The sequence below is a fragment of the Pteronotus mesoamericanus genome, unplaced genomic scaffold (assembly GCF_021234165.1).
Source record: "Pteronotus mesoamericanus isolate MK-2021 breed Mesoamerican mustached bat unplaced genomic scaffold, CSHL_Meso_final contig_78, whole genome shotgun sequence".
In the NCBI taxonomy this organism is placed as follows: domain Eukaryota; kingdom Metazoa; phylum Chordata; class Mammalia; order Chiroptera; family Mormoopidae; genus Pteronotus; species Pteronotus mesoamericanus.
Genome location: NW_026555258.1, coordinates 7,893,640 through 7,916,514, shown reverse-complemented (window position 1 = coordinate 7,916,514; position 22,875 = coordinate 7,893,640). Strand labels below are relative to the sequence as shown.

Here is a 22,875-nt window from a genome sequence, read left to right as displayed (position 1 = left end):
CAGAGATGACACAACCAGTAATCAGTGCCATTTCTTTGTCAGTAACTGTACTGACAGGAAATGGGCATTTGAACTTTTAACAGTCTATTGATGATAATATTTGCAAACTCAGTTTACCCAAAACAGTGATGACTAGCAAAAGCTTCTCAAGTGATAAGGCATGGAAAGGAAAGGGCTGGGTACTTAAAACATGACTTCACTTGAAACAGGGGGAGGGACAGGACAGCAACCCACATATCCAGGGTTACTTAAATCAGTGCTGAACGTTCAGTGCCCTAGAGCCCACTGCCTCATCACCTCAAAGCAGCTCTCTGTCATACCCAGCATTTCCCACATACAGTAACGTCAGAAGGACTGGCCAAGAAGTTTTCTGATTGTCTCAACCTCTAGAACACAGGTCTGGTTTGCTCATGAAGCTATTCAGAGGTCCTGTTTCCAACAAGCCTGAAGAATTCAGGCAGATGGTTGAGCCTGGTTTTGCCTTATCCAGCTAAGAATTCCCTAAAACCACTTGCAATCTATCCTGGACTTTTTTCACATGATCAGTAAACAGACTTATTAATAATCTATGAATCTAAAACAGGTCACAGACAGCATCACCAATTTGCCTAAGAAGTAATATAAACATAAAAATAAACCTGATCAAATACATTGCCAAAATTACAACAAAGCACTGAGCTAAGTAGATAGCCTTTCCCTCTCAATCGTATGCCTTTAAGAAATTAATCAATCACAATTTAAAAAAAATAAATTATTAACCAACTACAGGAACCAAAAATTATTCAAAAGTGGTCACTTTATTTTAGCACAATAGCCAAAGATGCTTACACTAGAATCACTAAAACCAACAACAATCCAGTTGGCACAAACTGTCAGACAGTAGATGTTCTAGCTTAACTACAATTGTAAAGCCATATCAAAAATAAAATCCTTTTTTCAAATCTAATACTAGCTTAATCTTAAAGAGGATTTCGCAGCAGTTAGTCTCTTGAGGAAATACATAATTAAGTAGTTTTTTAGCATATTTAATTAGACCCCAAACTCTTCCCTGTCCCCTTCTCTCCCCAATTATGTACCATTTGCCCAAGAGACCTAAGCAACTCAGTTAATTATGTAAATAAGGCAAGCGTTATTCCCAAGAAGAGCATTGTGAATATTTGTAGGGGAAAAAACAACATATTTTAGTGGCTTTAACAAACCTTTGGAAAAAAAAAAAAGGACTAGCAAAATACATGGGAAAAACCTTACAATTTGAGGCAAAAAGCAGAGAGTTCAATGACAAGACAGTGAATCATTAAAAGAAGGACATTCATTTCACTTCTTAAATATGAGCTGAATATAAATAAAATAATTTTAAGTTACAACAGCAACAAAAATTTAGTGCTGAACGTCAAATGATTTATGGGAAGAATCAATCTGGAAATTATTAAAGTCGACTCTCCCAGAAAAGGCATTATTATCAAGGGGTTGACATGATCTTAACTCCAGAGGCAGCCATGGTGCTGTTATAACTGCTACAATCCCATTATTATGCAATCACAAAATGCTAATTTGATCATTTTGAGGTGTTATTTGAATAGTCATTTTAATTTCTAGGTTACAAAAAGGCTTGACTCAACTATAATTCTCTATTAATCATTGAGATGTCACTGAATATCATATTGATGCATTTCACAAAGATAAAGAAAGACTAATTTAATATGTACAGTACAATATCCTTCAAATATTAGCCACTTTCATTACATATCTGCCAAATGCATCAATATTAAATAATAGATGAGAACAAGGGTTTAATTGTATTTTAGCAATTGTAATATGTAGGGTAATAATAAAATAGCATCTCATCACAAGATAGACTTATATAAATCTTTCTTAATCAATGTGTAATGGTGACTGCCCCATGCTCACATTCTTTGCTGATTACAAACAGACATGACAAAAGCATTGAGAGCCTTAAGTGTAAACACCTATCTAGCAAAAATTATTCCTTTGTGACTGAGGAAATAGCTTCCTTACATTTTGAAAAAACTTCTCCCTGTTACTTCAAAATTAGGTATCTACTAAGCAGAGATCACAACCTTCTGACAAATTCAAACCTAAGTATTTATAAAAGACTCTAATGGTATGATGAGAATTCTAGAATGCAATACTTTAAAAGATGTGTGCTATTTTGTTGGCATCAAAGCATTATCATATATTAATTATTCCAGCAATTACATCCTCAACAATGAGATGGTTTCAGGCAATGGAAGAAAATAAATTCCAACCATGTAACCTAACTCAGTAACATCTCACATATCTAAACGAATCAACTGTAGCATAGTATTTAAGAAAAAAATCTTCTCCAGTCCAATTGGCCATTTCTAGAGGCTGACATTCTTGTCCCCTAGGGGGACCCTTCCTTCTGTTTGCTGCATTCCACAAGACAGAAGAGGAGAAGGCAGCAGGGGCAGGCTTAAAGAGAAGCTTTACACCAATACAATCCCTAATCTACTAAAATTACTTTCAGAGGTTTTTTGAAGGCTACTCAGAGCACATTAGTATCTTTTTGTTATTTATGCATTTTGTTTCCAGTTCTTGCTCTCCTTTCCCAACATCAATAACCTCACATGCCGATGGCCATATATGCTCACTTAAGCCTATGGAAACATGCTGCATTGTATGAGGTAAAGTGTTTTGAAGAGAAAGCATCTTGCTCAAAGATGACAACTCACAGAAGCAGCATATAACCAGAACTTGAATATGAAAAATGCAAACATAAGCAAAGAGCTGTATGTTTATTAATTGCAATGGTGTTGAAATAAGACAAATTGTACACAACCCCTCCAGGCAATAAGCTATCACTCAGCACCCCTACGCCACTGCCAGACAGCAAACATAATGGCAATAAATATAAAAATCAACTGCTACTGTCTTCTGAAAGAGGCCCAGCTCAGCACAGACACACAGAATGGCAGGGAATAGGGTGGGGGCTGCACATGGAACTATATGTCACCTAAAATAGTGGCCATTTTTCTAAAAGGAAAATAAACAAACTAATATTACAACTGCAAATTGTTAGAACAAACAAAAAAATTGGCTCCTGCATAGCAAGTGTCAAAAGATTCCTTATGATGAAATACTGACAAAAAAAAAAGCAATGGCCTAGAATTCTGAAACGAAGCTCTAACCTTAATAATTCCTGCAGTTATAACACTCAGACAAGACAATGCTGCCTCCCAGAACCAGTTTCAAGGCTTTCCCAGCACAATTAGACCTTGATTAATCACAACTCAACTAACCCAAGCCCTCAAGTATACTTAGTAGATAAAAAAGGGAAAAAAAAATACAGATGTATCTCAGGGCTGGTTTCATTTTAATCCTTCTAAACATATTACTATGAAAACAATGCTAAACCCAATTCAGACCTTTTTATGTCCTCGGACTTAGAAAATATGAGTGACATTCTATAATTACTGAGTCATTTTTTATAACCCTAAATTTAACAATATTATTATTATTATAGTACCAATAACTCCACTCAATTGTGGTTTTATTTAAAGCAGTGATTTTCAACTTTTTTCATCTCATGGCACATATAAACTAATTATAAAAATCCTGCAGCACACCAAAAATTATATTTTTGGCCAGTCTGACAAAAAATAGATTTTTGACTGTTTCACAAAAAAATAGTAATTACCTACGCTTTTTACTCCAAAGTACTTTTTAAAAAACCAGGTGCCTATACTTGTATATAAGAATTTCTGGTACCAAAAATTAACCAGTCAGACTCAACCTTATTATGAGATATAACTAGTAAGATGCAAGTCTATTATATGACCTATGTATTTCTGACACAAGATGGGGCATTCACACTGGATGGATATTCTTGTGTTGACTGTTGACATTTTTCTTTAAATTTGGCAATCTAAGGGAAAAGATGTCAGTGTCCTATTGCATGTTTTAAAAGCTCTGGGGGCATACCAGTGTGGCATGGCACGCCAGTTGAAAATCACTGACTTAAAGAGACAAGAGTTTCATTTATACTTACCTTGCCATCAAATTTGGAATACTCGTTAAAGGGGTTATTCAGCTGCAGAGGGCACTGCTCCAGGCGTACAGATAATATCGACTGCTTTCCAGAACTTGGAGGTTTCTCTTTGAGGGATTTTTTTTCAAACAGTGACTTTAACTCCTGGGCTGTGATACAAGAGGAAGACAAAAACATTTTTGTGATTACACAGAGACAGCCTGTCCACCTTCCCTAAAAAGTCTTCCTTGGAACTTTAAGGAGGGACATAGTCAGGTCTAATATGTGCAAAACACCTCACGTATACTTCACTGTTTGAGCACTGAAAAGCATACAGGTCAGCACTGCCAGCTCAGAAGAACTAGGGTTTAAGGAAGGGCAGAGTCAGACAACCAACAGCACAGCCACCCTGTAAGAATTCACAGCTAGAGGAGCTGGGTTTGGCCCAGCTTTGCCACTAGCAGCTGCATAACACTGGATGATTCACTAAACCCTTCTGGGTTTGTCCAATTAGATAATCTTGAAGATCTCTCCTGGCTCTAATATTATGTGATTTTGGAATTCTAGTTCCTCAGGGTCAAGGGCCATGTCTTAACCCTCTCACACTCCCCAATGACACGTAGACAAAAATCTGGAAGAGAAAGCTGAGGAGGAGGAAAAAGAGAAAGAATATTACAATAGTAGCTGACATTTACTGAGAAAGCCAAAGTATCTCATTTACTCCTCTTAACAAGCCTAAGAGGTAGACACTAGCATTAACTCAATTCTGTCAATGTGGGAACTGAAGCTTAGAATATGTTGATTAGCCCTATGCCATGTACCCAACTAGCCCAACTAGTAAGTAGCAGAGCTAAGATGTGCACCCGGCCAAGGCTCTTAGCCATTAGAAACTAATGAACAAAATAGACTCTCAATAAATTCTGTTGCATGAATCAATGAATAAAATAATTACTGAACGAATTCTGATTCAATTATTCATTAGTAAATCAAGACAAGTTAGTCCTACATCTTCTTGAAGATCATTTAATTCTCTAAATTTAATCTGAATATGATTTAAGCTAGTAGTTCTATGATAAGTACATGGGAGTTCTTATACCTTTTATTTTGTGAATTAGAAAATTTCACACTTTTTTTAAATGAATCAATTTTAGACCTTAAATTCTGCAATGAATAGGTTTAATTCCATTCTCTTCTTCAGTAAAGCCAAACTGAACTGAGAAAAGTCAAACAGAACTCTGAAACAGTCACCTAGAACTCTTATGAGTCTCTATAGACTTTAAGTGGCAAATTCTTTTTTAAAATGTGGCACCCGACTATCCAATTCCAGATTCTGAATGTTTACATACATGTAATCAACAAATATCAAATGTACAGATGAAAACGTTTTGGATTAATGGTAGATTAAGGTGGTATTTTAAATATTAGAGTACTATTCTACTTGTAATCTATTAACAATTTTATTGCTACATGTTGAAAAGGAAAGATCCTTTATTAAATACCTATTATGGGCCAGAACAAGGCAAGGTACCTTTTCACATTGGCCTAACCACAATTCTAAGAGACAGGTTACTACTAGCTCCACAAACAAACTGAGGTACAGCAAATGTAAGTAGCTTACCAAAGTCATACAAGTATTACCAGTAGGGTTAAGTGTGAGGTAATGATTTAACTCTTCCATTCTTAGACTAATTCACCCTTAGCGTTCTCTCCTCAACCTCTGACATTTCCCCTCTTCCCTCCTTGCTTCCTTCATCAGATGAATAGAAACAACCGGAAGAGAACTTCCGTGCGCTCTCGCCTGCACTCCCCCTGCCTTTCCTCCCGTCACTGTGGGTGAACGGCCTATGCCCCTACCTGAGGCCGCCCCTCCTTCGTGCGCTGGTTCCCCGCCCCTCCTGCAGACTCCAGGGCATCGCTCAAGCTATTCTCTCCGTCTCTCTTCCATTTTCAGTTTTTCCCTCTTACTGGTTCGGTCGCATTAGCATATAAAGATACTGAAATACTGCTCATTTTTAAATAAAATCCTCCTCTGATCCCATACTCCCTTCTAGTTACTACCCTATTTTTCTGCTTCTCAAAATGGTGGTCAACATTCTCGCTGTCCAACACCTCGGCTCACAGTCACACAAACCCACTCCGGTCAGGCACCGGGACCCCACCACTCCACCAAAGTGGCTCTCCTCAAGGTGATCAATGATCCCTTTGTTGCTAAATCTATTGGTCAATTTTTAATCCTCATCCTACAAGACCTCTTGCTGGCATTTGACACAATTCATCACTCCTTCCTTTTTGAAACTTTTTTCACTTGGTTCTGGGACTCTATTCTACTGGTTCTCATCCTAGCTTTCCGGCTACCCTGTCTCAAGTCTCCTTGCCAATTCCTTTTCCTCATTTTTTCCTCTAGACTTTGGCATTCCTCAACGCATAGTACTTGGACTTTTTCTTTTCTCTATCTACAGTCATGCCCTTAGTGATCTCGTCCAGCCTTGTTTTGAATATCATTTACAACAGGCAAAATGAAACTGTGGCGATATAAATCAGAACAATTGCCCCTGGAAAGTAACCTCATTAGAAAGGGGTGCAATGGAACTTTCTGGGGTATAGGAATGCTCTACACCTGATTAAGATGCTAGTTACAAAGGTGTATATGTTTGTCAAAAGTCATCAAACTATATATTTAGTATCTCTACCTTTCAATATATGTAAAGCATACCTCAATAAAAAAGTAAAAAGGGAAAGCCTGAAAAATACCCTCTATGTGCTGATAATTCCCAAATGATTATTCCTAGACCTAAATACTCCTTAAAATCACAGATTTACATATTCAACTTTCTATTTGACACCTCCACTGCGATGTCCAATAGGTATCTCAAACTCTGCATGTCCATACCAAACTCCTGGTCTTCCCCCAAACCTGCCCCTCTCACAACCTTCTCCTTCTCAGTTAATGGCAACTCAATGCTGTTAGGCCAAAAGGGCAAAAAAAAAAAGATTAAAAAAAATCTCAAACTGTTCTTAGTAATCATACTGTTTGTAATGACACTGGTATTTCTATTGTGGAATCAAGTTTTCACTGTAAGAGAAAACATACGTAAACATAAAATTTTTTTTAAAAATTAAGTGAACACTTTGTAATCCTAAACTGAATTGAAATTATCAACATTAACTCACAATGTATTTCCTCTTTAAAAAAAAAAATTTTTTTTAACCCTATGTCCTGAAAAGGCTGACAAGGTAGAAAAACACAGATTGTGGTCTCTTAATGCAATTGACCAATAGAAAAACCAAGGCTCTTTGGAGAAATGGCTGATTCCCGATTTGGAGGAAGGAATGTATAAAAGGAGTCTCGAACATCTTGTCATACAAGAATGCAAGGGAGCTATTAAGGATTACTGAATTTGTGTCCAAAAAAACTAGAAGCCAATGTGAAGGGACTCACTATACAAAGGACAATTTTAGCATCAAAAAAACCCCCAAACTGTAATGAATTGAAAAATACAAAATATGCTTTAAAAACTCATGAGTTCATAAAGATACAAAGGGAAAAAACCTTCATTGTTCATCTAAATAGGATGCTAGAGAACTTTTAATTTTGAAAACTATTAGCAAAGGGAAAGAATCAGCATTCATCCTGTCTTTACTGCAAGATAACCAAGTAATAAGAGTAGGGAAACTTCTTCCTTATATAAAACAAATTAATAAATGAAGAAAGACTGATGGAATCAGAAATCACCATTTTGCAACTCTTAATGAAATAATGCATTAGGTAAGGTCCATCAATGGCCACAAAAATCACTGGATGGAAAGCTGATGGGAGTAACTTCATAAGGGATAGATGATACCCGATTCTACCACCAATCTTCTCACAAAAAAGACAAAATTCCATGCTTCCTAATGTGAGGCAATAGGAAATACAGATCAGCCTGCACAAAATATTCTTACCAAAAATCAAACTTCAATCTGAGGAAGTTTCTATTAACTACCAGATATAAAATAAAAAGGACAGAGGAACATATTAAATAAGATCATGGGGATATGATTAGCAAAATCCAGAATGTAGAAAATTCTATAGGACAAAGGACCCAGTTTCTTCAACTAATAAATTACAAGGGAAAAAAGTGAAGGAGAGTCTATGGATTAAAAAGGAAATGGGTCATGTTAACCAAAAGTAATATGTGGACCTTTGATCTAGACCTGAACAAATGAGCTGGGGGAAAAAAAAAGGAAAACAAACATTGGAGACAACCATGGAAATGTTTGATAATATTAAAGAATTCCTGATAGGTATCTGGAGAGTGGTGGAATTGCAGTTTTCTTGTATGTTTAAAAAAAACATGTATTTAAAGATAAAATTATTTAATAGCTGGGGTTTGCTTAAAAGTAACCTGGGAGGGGAGGGGAGGTGAATGTATGACACAATGCTGGCCAGACACTGACTGCTGAAGCTGGATGATGGTTGTGTGGGGGTTCATTATGCCATTACGCCATTCTCTCTTTAGTAAATGTTTGAAATTTTCTATAATAAAAAATTGTACTAAAGGAAATTTAAGCTAGAAATTAAAAAAAAATCATATAATTTCTCTGATCAAATCACCTCACCCAGAGTAAATATTAAATTCCTTACCAGATCTTCCATGACCAAGTTTTCCTCTGATCCCACTTTTCCCTTACTTACTCTACACCAAACAATAAGCATCCTTCTTTGCTATTCTTTTAATATATCAGGCATACTTCTGTCGCAGAACCTTTTCATTTGCTATTCTGTTGTGTTAGAATACTCACCTCCCAATATCTGCCTAGCTCACTCCCTTCACTTACTTCAGATCTCTGCTTAATCATTCCCTTCCTAATGAGTCCTTTCTTGATCACTCTATATAAAATAGCAAAATCCCCTGCCTAATATTCTTTATGCCACTTATCCCATTCTGACATGCTATGTTTGTCTGAGGTCTATTTCCCCCATGAACTACCGAGGGCAGGGAATTTTTCTTATTCAATGCTCTATCTTCTAGGCCTACAACACTGCCTAGCTGTCTTTGCATACTTAATGGAGCTTAACGAGTACTTGTTGAATGAATAAATCTGGACCAGAGAGGTAAAAAAAGTAGTTGCGAGGACAGGGAATAGGTCTGGAGGAGCAGGGAGAGAGCAGATGGGCACAAAGCAAAGATAAAATGGGGGAAGACATAAGAGCACTTCCTCCTAATTCCAAGCCATTCATAAGGTATAGCTGTACTTCTTGAGTTGTTCAACTTCAAGTTGCTCTTCAACTTCACTTGCTTTTGTTATTTGCAACTGAGAAATCCTAACCAATATAAACAGTTGGAAGACCCCAAAAACTTAAAACTGAAAAAACCATAGCCTAAAAATTTAATTATCAGGTTTATGAGAAAGCACATACTCTAGCATCCAGAAAGATGAGCATGCATATTAGAACTAATAAGCGTTCACTGAATGGCTGGATACAAAACAGATATATAAAAATAGGCTTCTTTATAAGAACAGTAAGAAAGTTATGGGGAAGAAGAGGCTATTTACAACGCTAACATGAAATACAAAACATCTAGAAATAATCTTAATAAGAAATGTAAAGCCCTGGCCGGTGTGGCTCTCAGTGGTTTGGGCACTAGCCTGTGAACCAAAGGTCGCTGGTTCGATTTCTGGTCAAGGCCCGTGCCTGGGTTGTGGGCCAAGACGCATCCCACTGACGTTTCTCTCACACATTCATGTTTCTCTCTCTCTCTTTCTCCCTTCCACTCTCTCTAAAAATAAATAAAATTTGAAAAATAAAAACTGTAAAAGTGCAGGAACAGTACAGAGACAACACCAAACATTGCATTTATGTAATATCTCCATATGCAAAAAATACAAGAGATTATAGGAGGTATGATTAGAATTTAAAAAAAATATATACCCACATATATAAAATCTGAATACATCAATGTTAACAATAGTAGTTCCTATGAATGAGAGATTATTGGTAGCTTATTTTCATTTTTATATTGTTTTCAGATTTTCTATTATTTTTTTTTTAAATAAAGAGGCTTTGGTAACTTTCCTGAACCACGGCCACAGCTGACACACAGAGAAGAAAAGATATAAGGAACAGCAGATACTCCTCAATACCCAAAGTGTTGGGAACAGCCCCTTTGTGGCTACAGTATGGGAGAGAACACAGCAGAGAGGAAAGGCTAGCGTCTTGGACATCAGACTGGCCAGGAGAAGAATTCTGGCTTTGCCAATTACTACTTGTTAAGTATGTGATTTAGAAAAGTTACTTAGCTTCTGGGCTCCAATTTTTTTCACCTAGCGTATAGAAATATTAACAGCTAATTTGTTATATTTGCATGAAGATGACGCAAACTTAGTGGATGGTATGTGATATACCAGTAATCCTCAGAGCCCAGAGAAGTTCTGAAACATATAGATTTATGGACTCCAACCTCTAACTACTGAATCAGGAATTCCACAGGTAGGGCCCAGAAATCTATACAGGATGTCATTATAACATGCACTTTTGGATGTGTTTCTGACTTTTATGCAGCCACTACATCTGGGAACTGTTGTTTTAAAAGTTAAAGAAAACTTCAGAAATATTCATAAATATTTGATATAAACTACATTATTGTTTTGAGTTGTTATTTAACGTTCTGTATAAATAGCTTTGTCTTCCAAATAGACTTCAAACTTCTTGAGGACAGGAATCATGTATCTTACACAAGCACTTGGCAGGATAGAATTACTATGCACACAGAAGTCATGGAAAAAATACTTGTTAAATGAGTCAATGAGTAAGAGTAACAGCTAATTTTGTAAAGAGTATACCAAAACCATTTAAAAACAATAAAATTAAAAATATTGGGACCTTGATTTGACACTATTCCTGATAAAGCTTTCTTCTGATAACCATCTTCACATTTACTCATGCAGTTTTGGTTATGGAAATACTAAAAGGATCTTACTCTAAGGTATTTCATTTATCATGAGGTCTCACGGCATATGGATCAGTAAGTTCATAAAGAACTTCGGGGTATGGACCAGATGGCTTTTAAGATCCCTTCCCAACTCATCTATTAAAAGGCTCCATTTATGCTGTTTCGAAGGACAGGGGGCATTAGTCAGAATACCTGTGGAAGAATGTTCCCGTGGAGGTCATCATATTTATAATGATAATTCTTCTAGTGGGGAATGATACAAAATGAAGATAAGAAAAGCAGGTGAAAGGATTTTAACAAAACATAAATAGCAAAAATAATGAAGAAATAATTAACTAACAAAATTTCTTAATTAAGATCAAAGGATCCTGGTCATGGCATTTCTTGCCAAAAGAGAGTATATGTTTGAGGGATGTATGAAAATGCACTGGCTGCTCAGTCTACCAAGGAGATATTCAGTGGACTGCTGGCTCTACTTTTCTAACACGCTTCAGGACACCAGAAAGCCAAGCTGTGAGAATGATGGAACCCAGCTCAACAGAGAATTCAAAGGCATTCCTTTGTGCACATTCCTTTGTGCATTTAGGTTCACTCTAAATGTCAGGCGTAGCCACCAGGTAGGGTACTGGTCTGGCAAGAATCAAGGTCAACATTTCAAAGCATAAACAGGCAGATTAGGAGCTTTTCCAGAAATAAGATCACAGGACCAATTATTGAAATCTGTGAGAGACAAAAATAAGAGGAAAGAAAACTGAGGGAGAAATACTCATATAAAATGGATAATGTAGTTAAATGAAAGTAAAAAGGGGACTATTTCTCCAATATAGTCTGTGAAACACTAAATAGATGTTAAAGTAGATTAAACTTTAAGGGGTGAATGGGAGATATATCAAAATTTGTTATATGTATCTAATTATTACATTACCAGATATATCAAAATTTAAGTTGAACTTATTTCTCACAGTTTAAAAGGGATTAATATTTGAGGCATTCTATTCATCCTATTATTTACTTATAATTTTTTAAGATAAGGAAGTGAAGAAGACAAAACAAAGGGCAGCTGGAGAGATGGGCTTAGATAAACTGACTCTATTCATTAAAAAGAGATTAAGAGAAAAAGCATTAACACATAAAAAAGTCAACAATATAAATCAGATAAAGGTTTTTCAGTTTGTGCCAAGTATAACAGAGAGTGGTATTAACTGGTTCAACGAAAAAGACCAGGCCCTAGCCCATGTGTCTCAGTTGATTGAAGCATCATCCCATAGACCAAAGGGTCACAGGTTCAATTTCTGGTCAAGGCACATGCCTAGGTAGTGGGTTTGATCCCCAGTTGGGGCATATACGAAAATACAACAGATCGATGGTTCTCTCTCACGTTAATGTCTATCTGTCTGTCTGTCTCTTCCCCCCTTCCACTCTCTCTAAAAGCAATACAGAAATATCCTTGGGAGAGGGTTATAAAAAAAAAACCAAAACCCCCAGCCTAGAGAGATTTTTAACATATCTGGAAGAATATAGCACTGGCCAGGTAGCTCAGTTGGTGAGAATGTCATTCTGATACACCAGGGTTGTAGGTTTGATTCCCTGTTCAGGGCACACACAAGAATCAACCAATGAATGCATAAATAAATCAATGTTACCAAAAAAAGGAGAAGAATACACAGGAAGTCAAAGAAATGAGATGTAAAAAAAGGGGGATTTCAGGTTCTACATAATTATCATTTAGAAGCAGCCATTAAGAAAATCAGACCCACTGAGCACTCAGGTTACAATCATAGTAGGAGAAAGCAATAACTATTTTATATAATATAGTTTAGCAGAAAGAGATTGGCCTTTAGATGCAGACAGTGCTAGATACAAAACATGGCTCTATATTGCACTACCACTTCCTAGCCTTGTAACTTTATCAAGTTTAATCTCTCAGAGCCCCGGTGTCATCTGTCTCTTCTAATCAATGATACGTACAACTTATAAGATTGGTGCATTGGAGGTAATGCATGTAAAGTGCTTAGAACAGCACTAGACAGGTGCTGATGTTAATATAATAGTCATTAATGTTGTTAGTTTTATAATAGTATGTAGCAACGGAACCGGTCAACAAAAATTTATTGAACATCTATTAAATGCCAGGGTGGCACTGGGAGGTGCTGGAAGACACAAAAGACCGCAGATATTTCTTTGAAAAGAGAAAAAAAGAGAGTATCTAAGAAACATAAACACTTGAAAATATTTTAATATCACTTTATTTTGAATTTTTTTTAAAAAGTCTTCCCTTCTTACTGAGATTGACGTTTTGAAAATATATAATATGGCCAGCTTCTTAATATACTTATCATATGAACATATACTGAAAATGCTAATAATATCAGTAACATAATGGTTTTAAGGTAAAGGAAGACAATTAGCAATATGCAAGAAAGACTGTTATTGGGGCCACTAGTAAGGCAAGGTAGAGTCTAGGTTGGAACTGCCAGGAGAACTCTATAGCCAAAAGGCCTATCTAAATCATAGGTACTTCTAGGCTGTAAGAACAAGGCACTGGCATAACAGTTTGTACAATACATGCCAGCATTGTCCACATCAACTCCAGTGACCCAGAACAAAGAGTGGCCAAAAAGATAAAACCCAAAGAACACCCAGCTTCAGAGGACCACGGCACCCAAGTGAAAGAGTTCAAAGTTCAAAATACAAGAGGTATCTGCCCAGAGGATTAAAAAAATGATTTAAAAATAAAACCTGTTACATAATAATATACACTAAATATATAAATCTCAAGATAACAATTAAAATTATTTCCATTTACCTGATTGCTTAGAATTTCTTTCTTTCCACTGAATATTTTTGCATTTGATCTGGTTTTGTCTCTCTTTTCGAAGCCGTTCTAATCTTTGAGCTTGAAAAGAAATATTATAACTATAAGTTTGTCAATGAAAGTTTACTATAAACAAAGACATAATTAACTACCTTCATATGAATAAAGATGTTTTATATTGCATATGTAGGGGAAAAGTCATAAAATTTTAAAGGTGGCACCCCTGAAAAGCAAATACCAACAAAAACATGAAAATATTCTTGATTTATAATTGAAATTAGAGGATATAAAACATTAATAGAGATCATAAAGATAGTATTAACATGGAAGAGAATAATAAAATGTGAAAACTTCTGTGATTAATATGACATTTCATTATATAAATCATTAATAACGGTCTTAAAGGAATTTTAATGCACAAATGAACTGAAGTGAATATTACATTACAGGAATAAAATTACTGTTATGAATTACTCTACCCGTTTCAAAAATTAAAGATAAATGAACTCAGACTAGACTATTAAAGTTTTAAATATAAAATCCTTTATCTAAAAATCATGAAAATTATAAAATGTCAAAGCTATATAAATTAGCATAGCTTTTTTTCAGTGGGCTGAAACAGTTTATAGGTAGTAAAATAAATGATTTGTATCTTTGTAACATTAGTCAAATCTTAAAAAGAACAATTTTTCTTATACAAAATTTTGAGTTAATGCTGAAAGAATTAAAAAGCAAATTCCTTGGTCACAGGACACCCTACAATCTTGATTATTAGCATCTAAGTGCTATCTTAAGAAAATTCCAACAACAATAACAAAGTATCACCTAAAATTATGCATTTGTGATTATGTTACCACAGGCTGATCAACCTTCAAAAATCAGGTGAACCAATCTTTTAAATAAATATTGTCCAGATACATTAACAACTGCTGCATAAGGAGACCATAATGAAAAAGAAAGTCACAATTAATGCCATCACTTGAAATTAGTCTCCTCTTGCACTTCCTATCTTGGCACAATGCTAACAAAAAATAAAGTAACCAAGTAATTTCTCTTTCAAGGTAGGATGTCATACACTTCTGCCTTAGCACTGTGGTAGGGACACACAAACTAATCTTGCCAGAAATTTAAACTATGCTGGCGAAAGCCTTCTGACAATGTCACTATATCTAACCAAATCCTACTCCATTCAATTGCAAATAATAAACGTGAAGGGTAAAGCCAAAGTAATATAATCATGAAGCTCTCAATTGAGCAGCATTCTCCTACTGAAATCCATTCAACCTGTCATATAAGATATCATCTCAATAACCTACAAGGAAGTCAGTTTCAACTAGAGAACTGAGAATCAATGGTTCTAAATTATATTCAACCCTTCACTCAAGTCCTATTTTGATAAAAGTTCCTTTAGATACTAGAAAATGCTATTAATTATTTTCATCATGAGAACAAATTATTCTTTGTGGATGTCACAGAATGCTAAATTCTGAACCAAAAACTTAACATGCCTTTCCCTGTAAATTGTATCCTGCTCTACCTGCAGTCTCCTTCAAGTACATTTTACATTTGAAACATGAAAATAAACATATAAATATTTTCAATGTTCTACTATATCTCCTGCTATTACTTTTCCTAGGAGTTAGCAGGCTTACTGATACTGATTAGATTGTATTTTCTGATTAGCCCTGCCTCTCCCAAAAATCTCTTAGAATACCCCTTCATAGTAGAACTACATTGCATATTCTAAATAACTTATCTAAGTAAAGTCCTTGGTTCATCACATTTCCCTTGAAATGGTTTAAAAAAAAACAAAAACAAAACCAAAAACAAAAACCAGAAAATGGGCAATGATAAGCCTTTAAAAGCTAATGACTAAATATTTATTTATTTATTTATTTATTTAGTCAAAGATAGAGAGAGAGAGAGAGAGATATATATTTGGTTTGCAGGCTGCTGCTCAGTGGATTGAGTGCCAGCCTGCAAACCAAAGGATCGCCAGCTCAATTCCCAGTCGGTGCACATGCCTGGGTTGCGGGCCAGGTCCCCAGTGGTGGGCACGCAAGAGGCAACCATACACTGATGCTTCTCTCCCTTTCTCCCTCCCTTCTCCTCTCTCTAAAAAATAAATGGATAAAATATTTAAAAATAAAAAATAAAAATAAAAATAAAAAAACATTAAAAATATATATATATACACACACACTCCCCAAAATTGAGCACTTTCAAGCCACAATGATCAAAGTGCAGAGATCAACTTAAGAAAATAAAGGTAATGGATCGAAAACAGGAGCACCTTTTCTATCTCACCCGCAATGTAGCAATTCCTATTAAAAGCAGCCCTAATAAATATTCAGCTGTCTCCCTCTAATCCCCCAACCTTCACAATTCCTCCAGGGGCAAGAACTGTCTCAGGCAGCAGCCCTCCTTGGCTGGCCAGCTGCCTGTGTAAAAGGTTCTGTATAGTGTCAACCTGAAATCTGCCTCCAGCTAGTCTACCTACTGCGGACTCATGTTTCTCTGTTGAAGATATTCAAATCCATGTCCCTTTCTATAGACTTTTTAGAAACAGAACATCCAACATGCCTCACATAGCCAACTCTTTCACTAGTCCTCTTCTGTCTGCTTTCTCACTCCTCTTTTCTGTCTAGTAGCATCCTTCCAGAGTCTCTCCCCTTTCAGTCGTGGAGATGGACATATTGCTTAGACTCACTCGTGGTGTTCACACAACCATGTTCCTGTTGGTACACAGAGACTTTCCCATTAAACCTAATCCAACATTATGCATTATTCTGTAAGATTGTTTACTGATTTAAAGCTCAGAAGACATGACTAAAATGAAATGTTTACCTGTATTTGAGCGTCTTCTAATACCAAAGTCCCAACTTGAGGTAATATCGACTGACTGGGCGTATACATAGCCCTGAGTCTCACCATTGCTTCCCTGAATTTCTGACCCACTGTCTCCAGGCATTGAAGGAGGATGAATCTTCTCTAGGTCAACATCATGATCAATGAGAACCATCTCACACATTCCTGTGTCATCACTGGTCACATGTGACTGTCGAATATGAGCTAGAATGATAGTTGGATTGTCCAAGAAGGCCATCCTTTCTGTGGGCCAATTTCCTTAAAAGGCTATTTTCTCCTCTTCATATTGTTTCACAGGCTCACCTACCTAGAAACATGATGTACACAGCAATATTTAAGAATAAGGCAGAAAACGACTGAATCATTTTTCAAACAAATTCAGAGTGTAAATGCTACCCTGAAAAATCAACATTTACCCCTGTACCTAGGAGCTTAAAAGGATTAAGCCTAGGCTGAAAGGAAATTCTTATAAGCAGTAGGGGCTAAGGTTCTCATCAATGAGATCTCCATGGTATCAAAAGATGGCTTGCTCTCTTGCAAAACAAATAATAATAACCCCTCAGTCAGTCCACTCAAAGCGTGTAACTACTGTTAAAACAATAAACTTTCTTTTCTTTCTCCTTTCATTCCATGCAGTCTTCTCATTACTATATAAGGTGATAAAGGAACAAGTTGTATTTTCCTCAAAAGATGTGCTAAAGTATGAAACTACATTTCTTCAGCTTACATTCCTCCCACCCCCGCCCTATAGTTGTGAAGTATCTAAAACAGCACAAGCAATGCTCTCTGAGTTGCTAGAAATTTTACAAAAATGTACCACCGAAGTAATTTTGTTCAATAAATATATTTTCCTTTCTTCTGATTTAAGATAGTATTGTGCTTTAAAAATAAAACTTATTAATCAAACTTGTCTGTTACCAGATTAATTTCTTATTTTAGAAACCTAATTATAAGAACTGCTTCCAGAATCCTGTTAAAACTGCAATGCTGTTTTTTCTGGGAACAAGATGGTACCTCCTCAGTTAAATGGAAATACTCAACAAAGAAAATATTACAGAAGAGTGGGAAAGAATCTAAGGCTCTACAGGCAAAACTGGGTTTCAGTCCTGACACTATTACTTGCTAACTATGTGATCTTGGTCAAAATAGCATAAACTTCTTTAAGCCTGTGTTTTCTTCCTTCACTTATAAAATGAGAGTCTCATACAGGAGATCACGCAGATAAAGTGCTCAAAAGAGTACCTAGCACATAATTAAACAGTAGCTGCTATGAATGATGATGATGATGATGGTAAAAATATCATTACCAATTTTAGCTTTCAATTTTTGTTCCAAGTAATTCTAAAAAAGAAAATCAAGAATTTGCCCTTCTTTAGTAAGTTCACAGAAGGTAAAATAAGCATGTGCTTCCTTTGTGACAGAGGACACTGCAGGTCATCTGAGTCACCTCCCTGCTCCTCTAAAATCCTTACGAAGTACAAGGATGTGAAAGCTGGGTTGAATATGTTCCTTCCAACAGTCCCAGAATTTATTTCTAGAAAGACCTATAACACCAGATTTCCTTGTCATTTGTTTCTTCTAGAAGTGGGGGAAATCTAGTTAACAAATCATTATAACTTATTCGGGTTTTAAAACATATTGTCTGGTAACATTCTATTGACATCATTTGATGGATCTTAAAAATATGGAGATTAAGAGAAAGTTTAACTGAGGAGCATCTCTAACCAAGTGAATTATATTAACCTTAGTTGTTTTCCTTTAAATATATTCACTGAGTACTTATTTTACATGGAGGTTAATGGGAACTGCACAGGAACTGCAGAGGTGAGTAAGGCTGCCCTGTATCACAAGTGTATACCCTACTATAGGCCTAAGGTCACTCTGACTATAATGGGAGTCTTCTAAGTGTCACGTTTCTGAGGCATTTAGTCCCAGAAATGTTAATGTCAGCCCATCGCTGTATTAATCAAAAATACATGACAGATTTAAAGGAGAGCATTTAAATTTCACAAATAAAAATAAAAACTTCTTATATAACCACAAAAAGATGTATACAACCACAGAGTTACATATAAGGGAGAACACCTGTTCTGTAACAGAATCACAGGGTCACAGCCTGTACTGCAAACACCTTCATAGCAATCACAGTAAGTGGCAGCTAGTTGCTGGCAAGAGGGACACGTGCTTTCAACTTCATACTGAATAGTTCTGTCTTGCAAAAACATGCGCTTCAGTGAGGAACCACACATTTAGCGGGTGTTCTGGCACTAAAAAGTCAAAGGGCAAAACAACAGAAGTATATTGAAGTACTCGCAATAGAATCTTTTCAAGGAAAATAGATTCAGTCCATCACCTCTTACGAAGGAAAGAGTTATGGGCAGGCACACACCAACTCCCTAACTTTATCCTTAGTGAACAGAGGCCTTAAAACACCCCAATGTGAGCAGATATTTTCTCTATGAATACATTATGACTTCATACAATGAAGAATCTGTACAATTCACTCAACAAATATGCATTCAATACCAGCTCAGAGAGGGAACTCCCCACAGGACAGCCGGAACTGTGCTTCCCACCTCCTGTGACAAGGGCCTGAGGGTTCCGACTGGAAGTCCCTCAAGGACTGGGGCTATACCAACACACCCCTTCTGGTAACAAAGGATTTTACACAGGGCAGGAATTCAAACAGTGCTGCTGCCTGACTTCCAAGGGACTACAGAATTCTGTTGTGAAGAGTAAACATATATGGGCATGTCACGAGGAGTAGGTTCGATTATAAAGAGAGATTGTCTCTTTTCCATTAATAAAGATCAAGAGCTTCTCTTCAATGTGCCCTTCAAAACTGTCACCTTCCAACTACTATTCCAACACTACTTTTCAAAACCAAATAATGTGTTTTAAATCATTTTAAGAGCAGCAAATTACCATTTGAAGGTAGATTTAATTGCTAAAACAAAGATAAAAACAAGTTATTTTCTCTGATCAACTGTGCAAAAACAAAAGATACTTAAAACCTAAGTTGGCAGGGGTTCAGAACAATGGGACTGTTTAGAGGTTAATTTGGGAAGATGGAAAAGTTCTGTAGATAGATGGGGCTGATGGTTACACAACAAAGTGAATGTACTTAATGCCACTGAACTGCATGCTCGAAAATGGTTAAAATGGTAAATTTTGTTATATATACTTTTAAATTTTTTGTTTTAATCCTTACCAGAGGAAATGTTTATTGATTTATAGAGAGAGAAGAAGGGGAGGAGAAATAGAGATAAAAACATTGATGTGAGATATAAACATCGATCAGTTACCTCCCATATGTGCCCTAAGTGGGGATCGAACCTGCAACTTTTTGGTATACGGGATGACACTCCAACCGACTGGGCCACCCAGCCAGGGCAGTTTTTAAATTTTTTTAAAAAGGTCTACGGAGTACCAGATTAAACAAAATTAAATGTGTTCTTCCTGCTGTTTATAGCACTTTTTCAAAGCTTCTAAACCATTAATGCATATATTTGAAGATGCAAGAGTAAGGAATCTAGTAACACAACATATTCCAAATCCCAAACTTGTTTGATTCCTAAATTTTTTCCTCTGTGAAAACCAAGATAAATTGATGTAAAATCGTTGCAAAGACCATCATTTAGAAATGCTGCTCTGTACTTTCACAAACACTATTTCTCTAGGCCTTGAATGACTTTCCTGGATGTCACCAATCTTTGACTCCGACAGAGCTGGTCTTTTTTTTATACCTTTAGGCTATGGGCTTAACAGTAATTTCAGGCTCTAGGAGGCTCATTCCGCTAAGATATCCTACCCTTCACAGGTTCTCCCACTTTTTAACTTCAGGTTCCTCAAAACATACAGATTTGTTTTACCAAAAGTGGAAGCAATGGGGACATGATGCAGATTAGGAGAATGGTAAGACATGTTCCAAAATGGCATAACCATTTTTAATGTACTGGGTGGGTCTCCTTAATATTTATTAAGTTCCTACTATGTGCTAAGTGTGGTTCCAGGTACAATTTGGATGGTATTACCACTTCACATAACCTTTTGTGTTCATTAAGGGTCACGTAACTTGCCTGTGGTAACTTACATGATCTGCCCTCATGTAAGGCAACTGCCCTCAACAGGGAAGGACATATTTAGTAGGTTTTAATGGGCATCGAGTCTCAATACAAATATACTTTAAATAATAACTTTATACACATACACCCTTCAAACTTTATTTGAAAGAGCAGATGAGAAAGTGCCAAAGGGGAAGTAACTCATAATGAATCCATAAGCCAGTACATGCCATCAGATCTTGTACATTTCCTATAGGCAGACTGCAGAATCTCAGAAGCAAAAAGCAATTATAGCTAACTTTAACTTACTACAAAATCTACATCTGTTCTTTCCTTTTTACATGGATTAATTCATTTAACACTCAAAATAATCTTTTAAGATAGTCACTATTTTTATCCCCATTTTACAGATGAAAACACTGAAAGGCTAAGAACTGCCAAAAGCCAGATGGCTAACAAGAACAAGAATCAAATCCTAAAACTTGGGCTCTTAACCCCTATACAGCCTCTCAGAACAAAGAGAAACAAAGAATTGTAATAGTCATAATATACACAATTTTTAAAAATCCTGACATTGAGCTCTTTGAGCTCTGGGGCCTGTGAGAAATTTTTTCCATGGGTTTTTGTGAAAGATATAAGGCAGCAAATGTGTTAGACAGTGGACTAGACTCTTAGCCTCCCCTCTGCTAATGCAACACAGAGCAACACAGTGTACAACAGCAAGAAATAAACAGCACACATAATGGTTGCTCAAATATGAAAGTCACAACATTTTACACATGAAAGATACTTTGGAGATCATCTATTTGTTGACCGGAAACCACAGAGATAAGGGTGTACTTTAAATTCTCAGTTAGGTCTAAGTACCTTTTTGAAAATCGCTAGAGATTTATGCAACTTCAGCTACAAAGGCCATACCTGTTTCTTTAAGTAACATCCAACATAAGCAAATGGGCCCTCCCTACACTTGTATTCTCCCTAAGACCTGAAATGGGCAGCTACATGACTTCAAGTGCTCGAGTTCAGACAACCGTTAAAAGGAAATTCCTTTTCCTGAACTTTCAAACCACTCCACACACTCACTTTTCTCTGCCAGAGACTTCAGGTCCCCTCACTCGCAATCTGTGAAAACTTCTCTGAATAAGTAACAGCCCGAGGCTTCTCAAAGGTCTGCAAATTCCCAATCAAAAATTACTGCTGTCCCATCAATGTGTCATATAAATGTTGGCATGTTAATTGTGTATTTATAATATTGTTAATGGTTAGTTAATTTACCTCCCACACTATTATTGTACTTGAAATGATTTAACGTCTGCTGAGGGAGTTAACAACATGTAACAACAGATGCGAGATTTTTATTTTTTTACCTTTCCACACTGTGCCCCGACTTCATGCTGTTAGCATTAAGCAAGTTAAATGTGATTCCTATACAGGATTCCTTAAGGGTGTTATAGAAACTCTACATTTATTTGGCAAAACAAGGAATGATCACAAGTTAGGAAAACAAAAGCCTTTTTATTATATGCAAAATCTTCCATTTATAAAAACCAAAAGATCCAGTTTTAACTATGATTTTAATAGTCTTTGATTTAGTTAAAGTTCAGAATTCATACCTCCTGGAATTTGAAAATAATTGAAATGACCATTAAAATAAAATGTACTTTATTGCTTTTAAATCTATTTTTCTAACTCTCTCCAATTTAACTCTAAATTAAATCTTCATTTTTTAAACCAGCAAAAATTAAGCTTTTTTTCTCCCCTCGGGGAATTAAAATCTCCTCCATGTGAATATGCCTAATATCATTAAACAGTAAATAGAGAGATCCTCTCTTTGGAGTTTAAATTTTCCTTTCACATTTTTATTTCTATAAATTTTGACTACAGTCACTTAGTAAACTATATAAAAATAACAGAAATGTTTCTATCTTCTTTTGAACATTATGGGATTCATTCACTAAACATCACTGAGAGCTGGGCACTGGAAATCCTACAAAAACAGTATATGAACACTGGTGTGTACCCTTCCAGAGGCTTACAAACTTCTGCAGATAAGCTATGTGCTATACTGACGTAACAGCAACATAAGGCAGTACATACTAACCACCAAATGAGACCCAAAGACAATACGTTTTCCAAGAGACAAGAAAATTACAGAAGGCTTCAGGAAAAGGGTCCCATTTAAGG

The 22,875-nt window shown here is 36.1% G+C and overlaps 1 protein-coding gene across 8 annotated transcripts in view; it reads right to left on the bottom strand.

The window, feature by feature from the left end:
- MAPKAP1 (MAPK associated protein 1) overlaps positions 1 to 22,875 on the bottom strand; it is a 212,644-nt gene that overhangs the window by 172,545 nt on the left and 17,224 nt on the right. For 6 of the 8 annotated variants that reach the window (XM_054584373.1, XM_054584378.1, XM_054584374.1 and 3 more), the window contains 3 exons: positions 16,607 to 16,934; positions 13,751 to 13,840; positions 4,031 to 4,179 (listed from right to left, as the gene is read on the bottom strand). In XM_054584373.1, the coding sequence (XP_054440348.1) occupies positions 4,031 to 4,179; positions 13,751 to 13,840; positions 16,607 to 16,865 (498 nt within the window). In that variant the 5' untranslated portion in view covers positions 16,866 to 16,934. Of the gene's footprint in view, positions 1 to 4,030; positions 4,180 to 13,750; positions 13,841 to 16,606; positions 16,935 to 18,712; positions 18,766 to 22,875 lie in introns of those variants that run through there. The other 2 variants (XM_054584379.1, XM_054584380.1) reach the window with 2 other exon arrangements.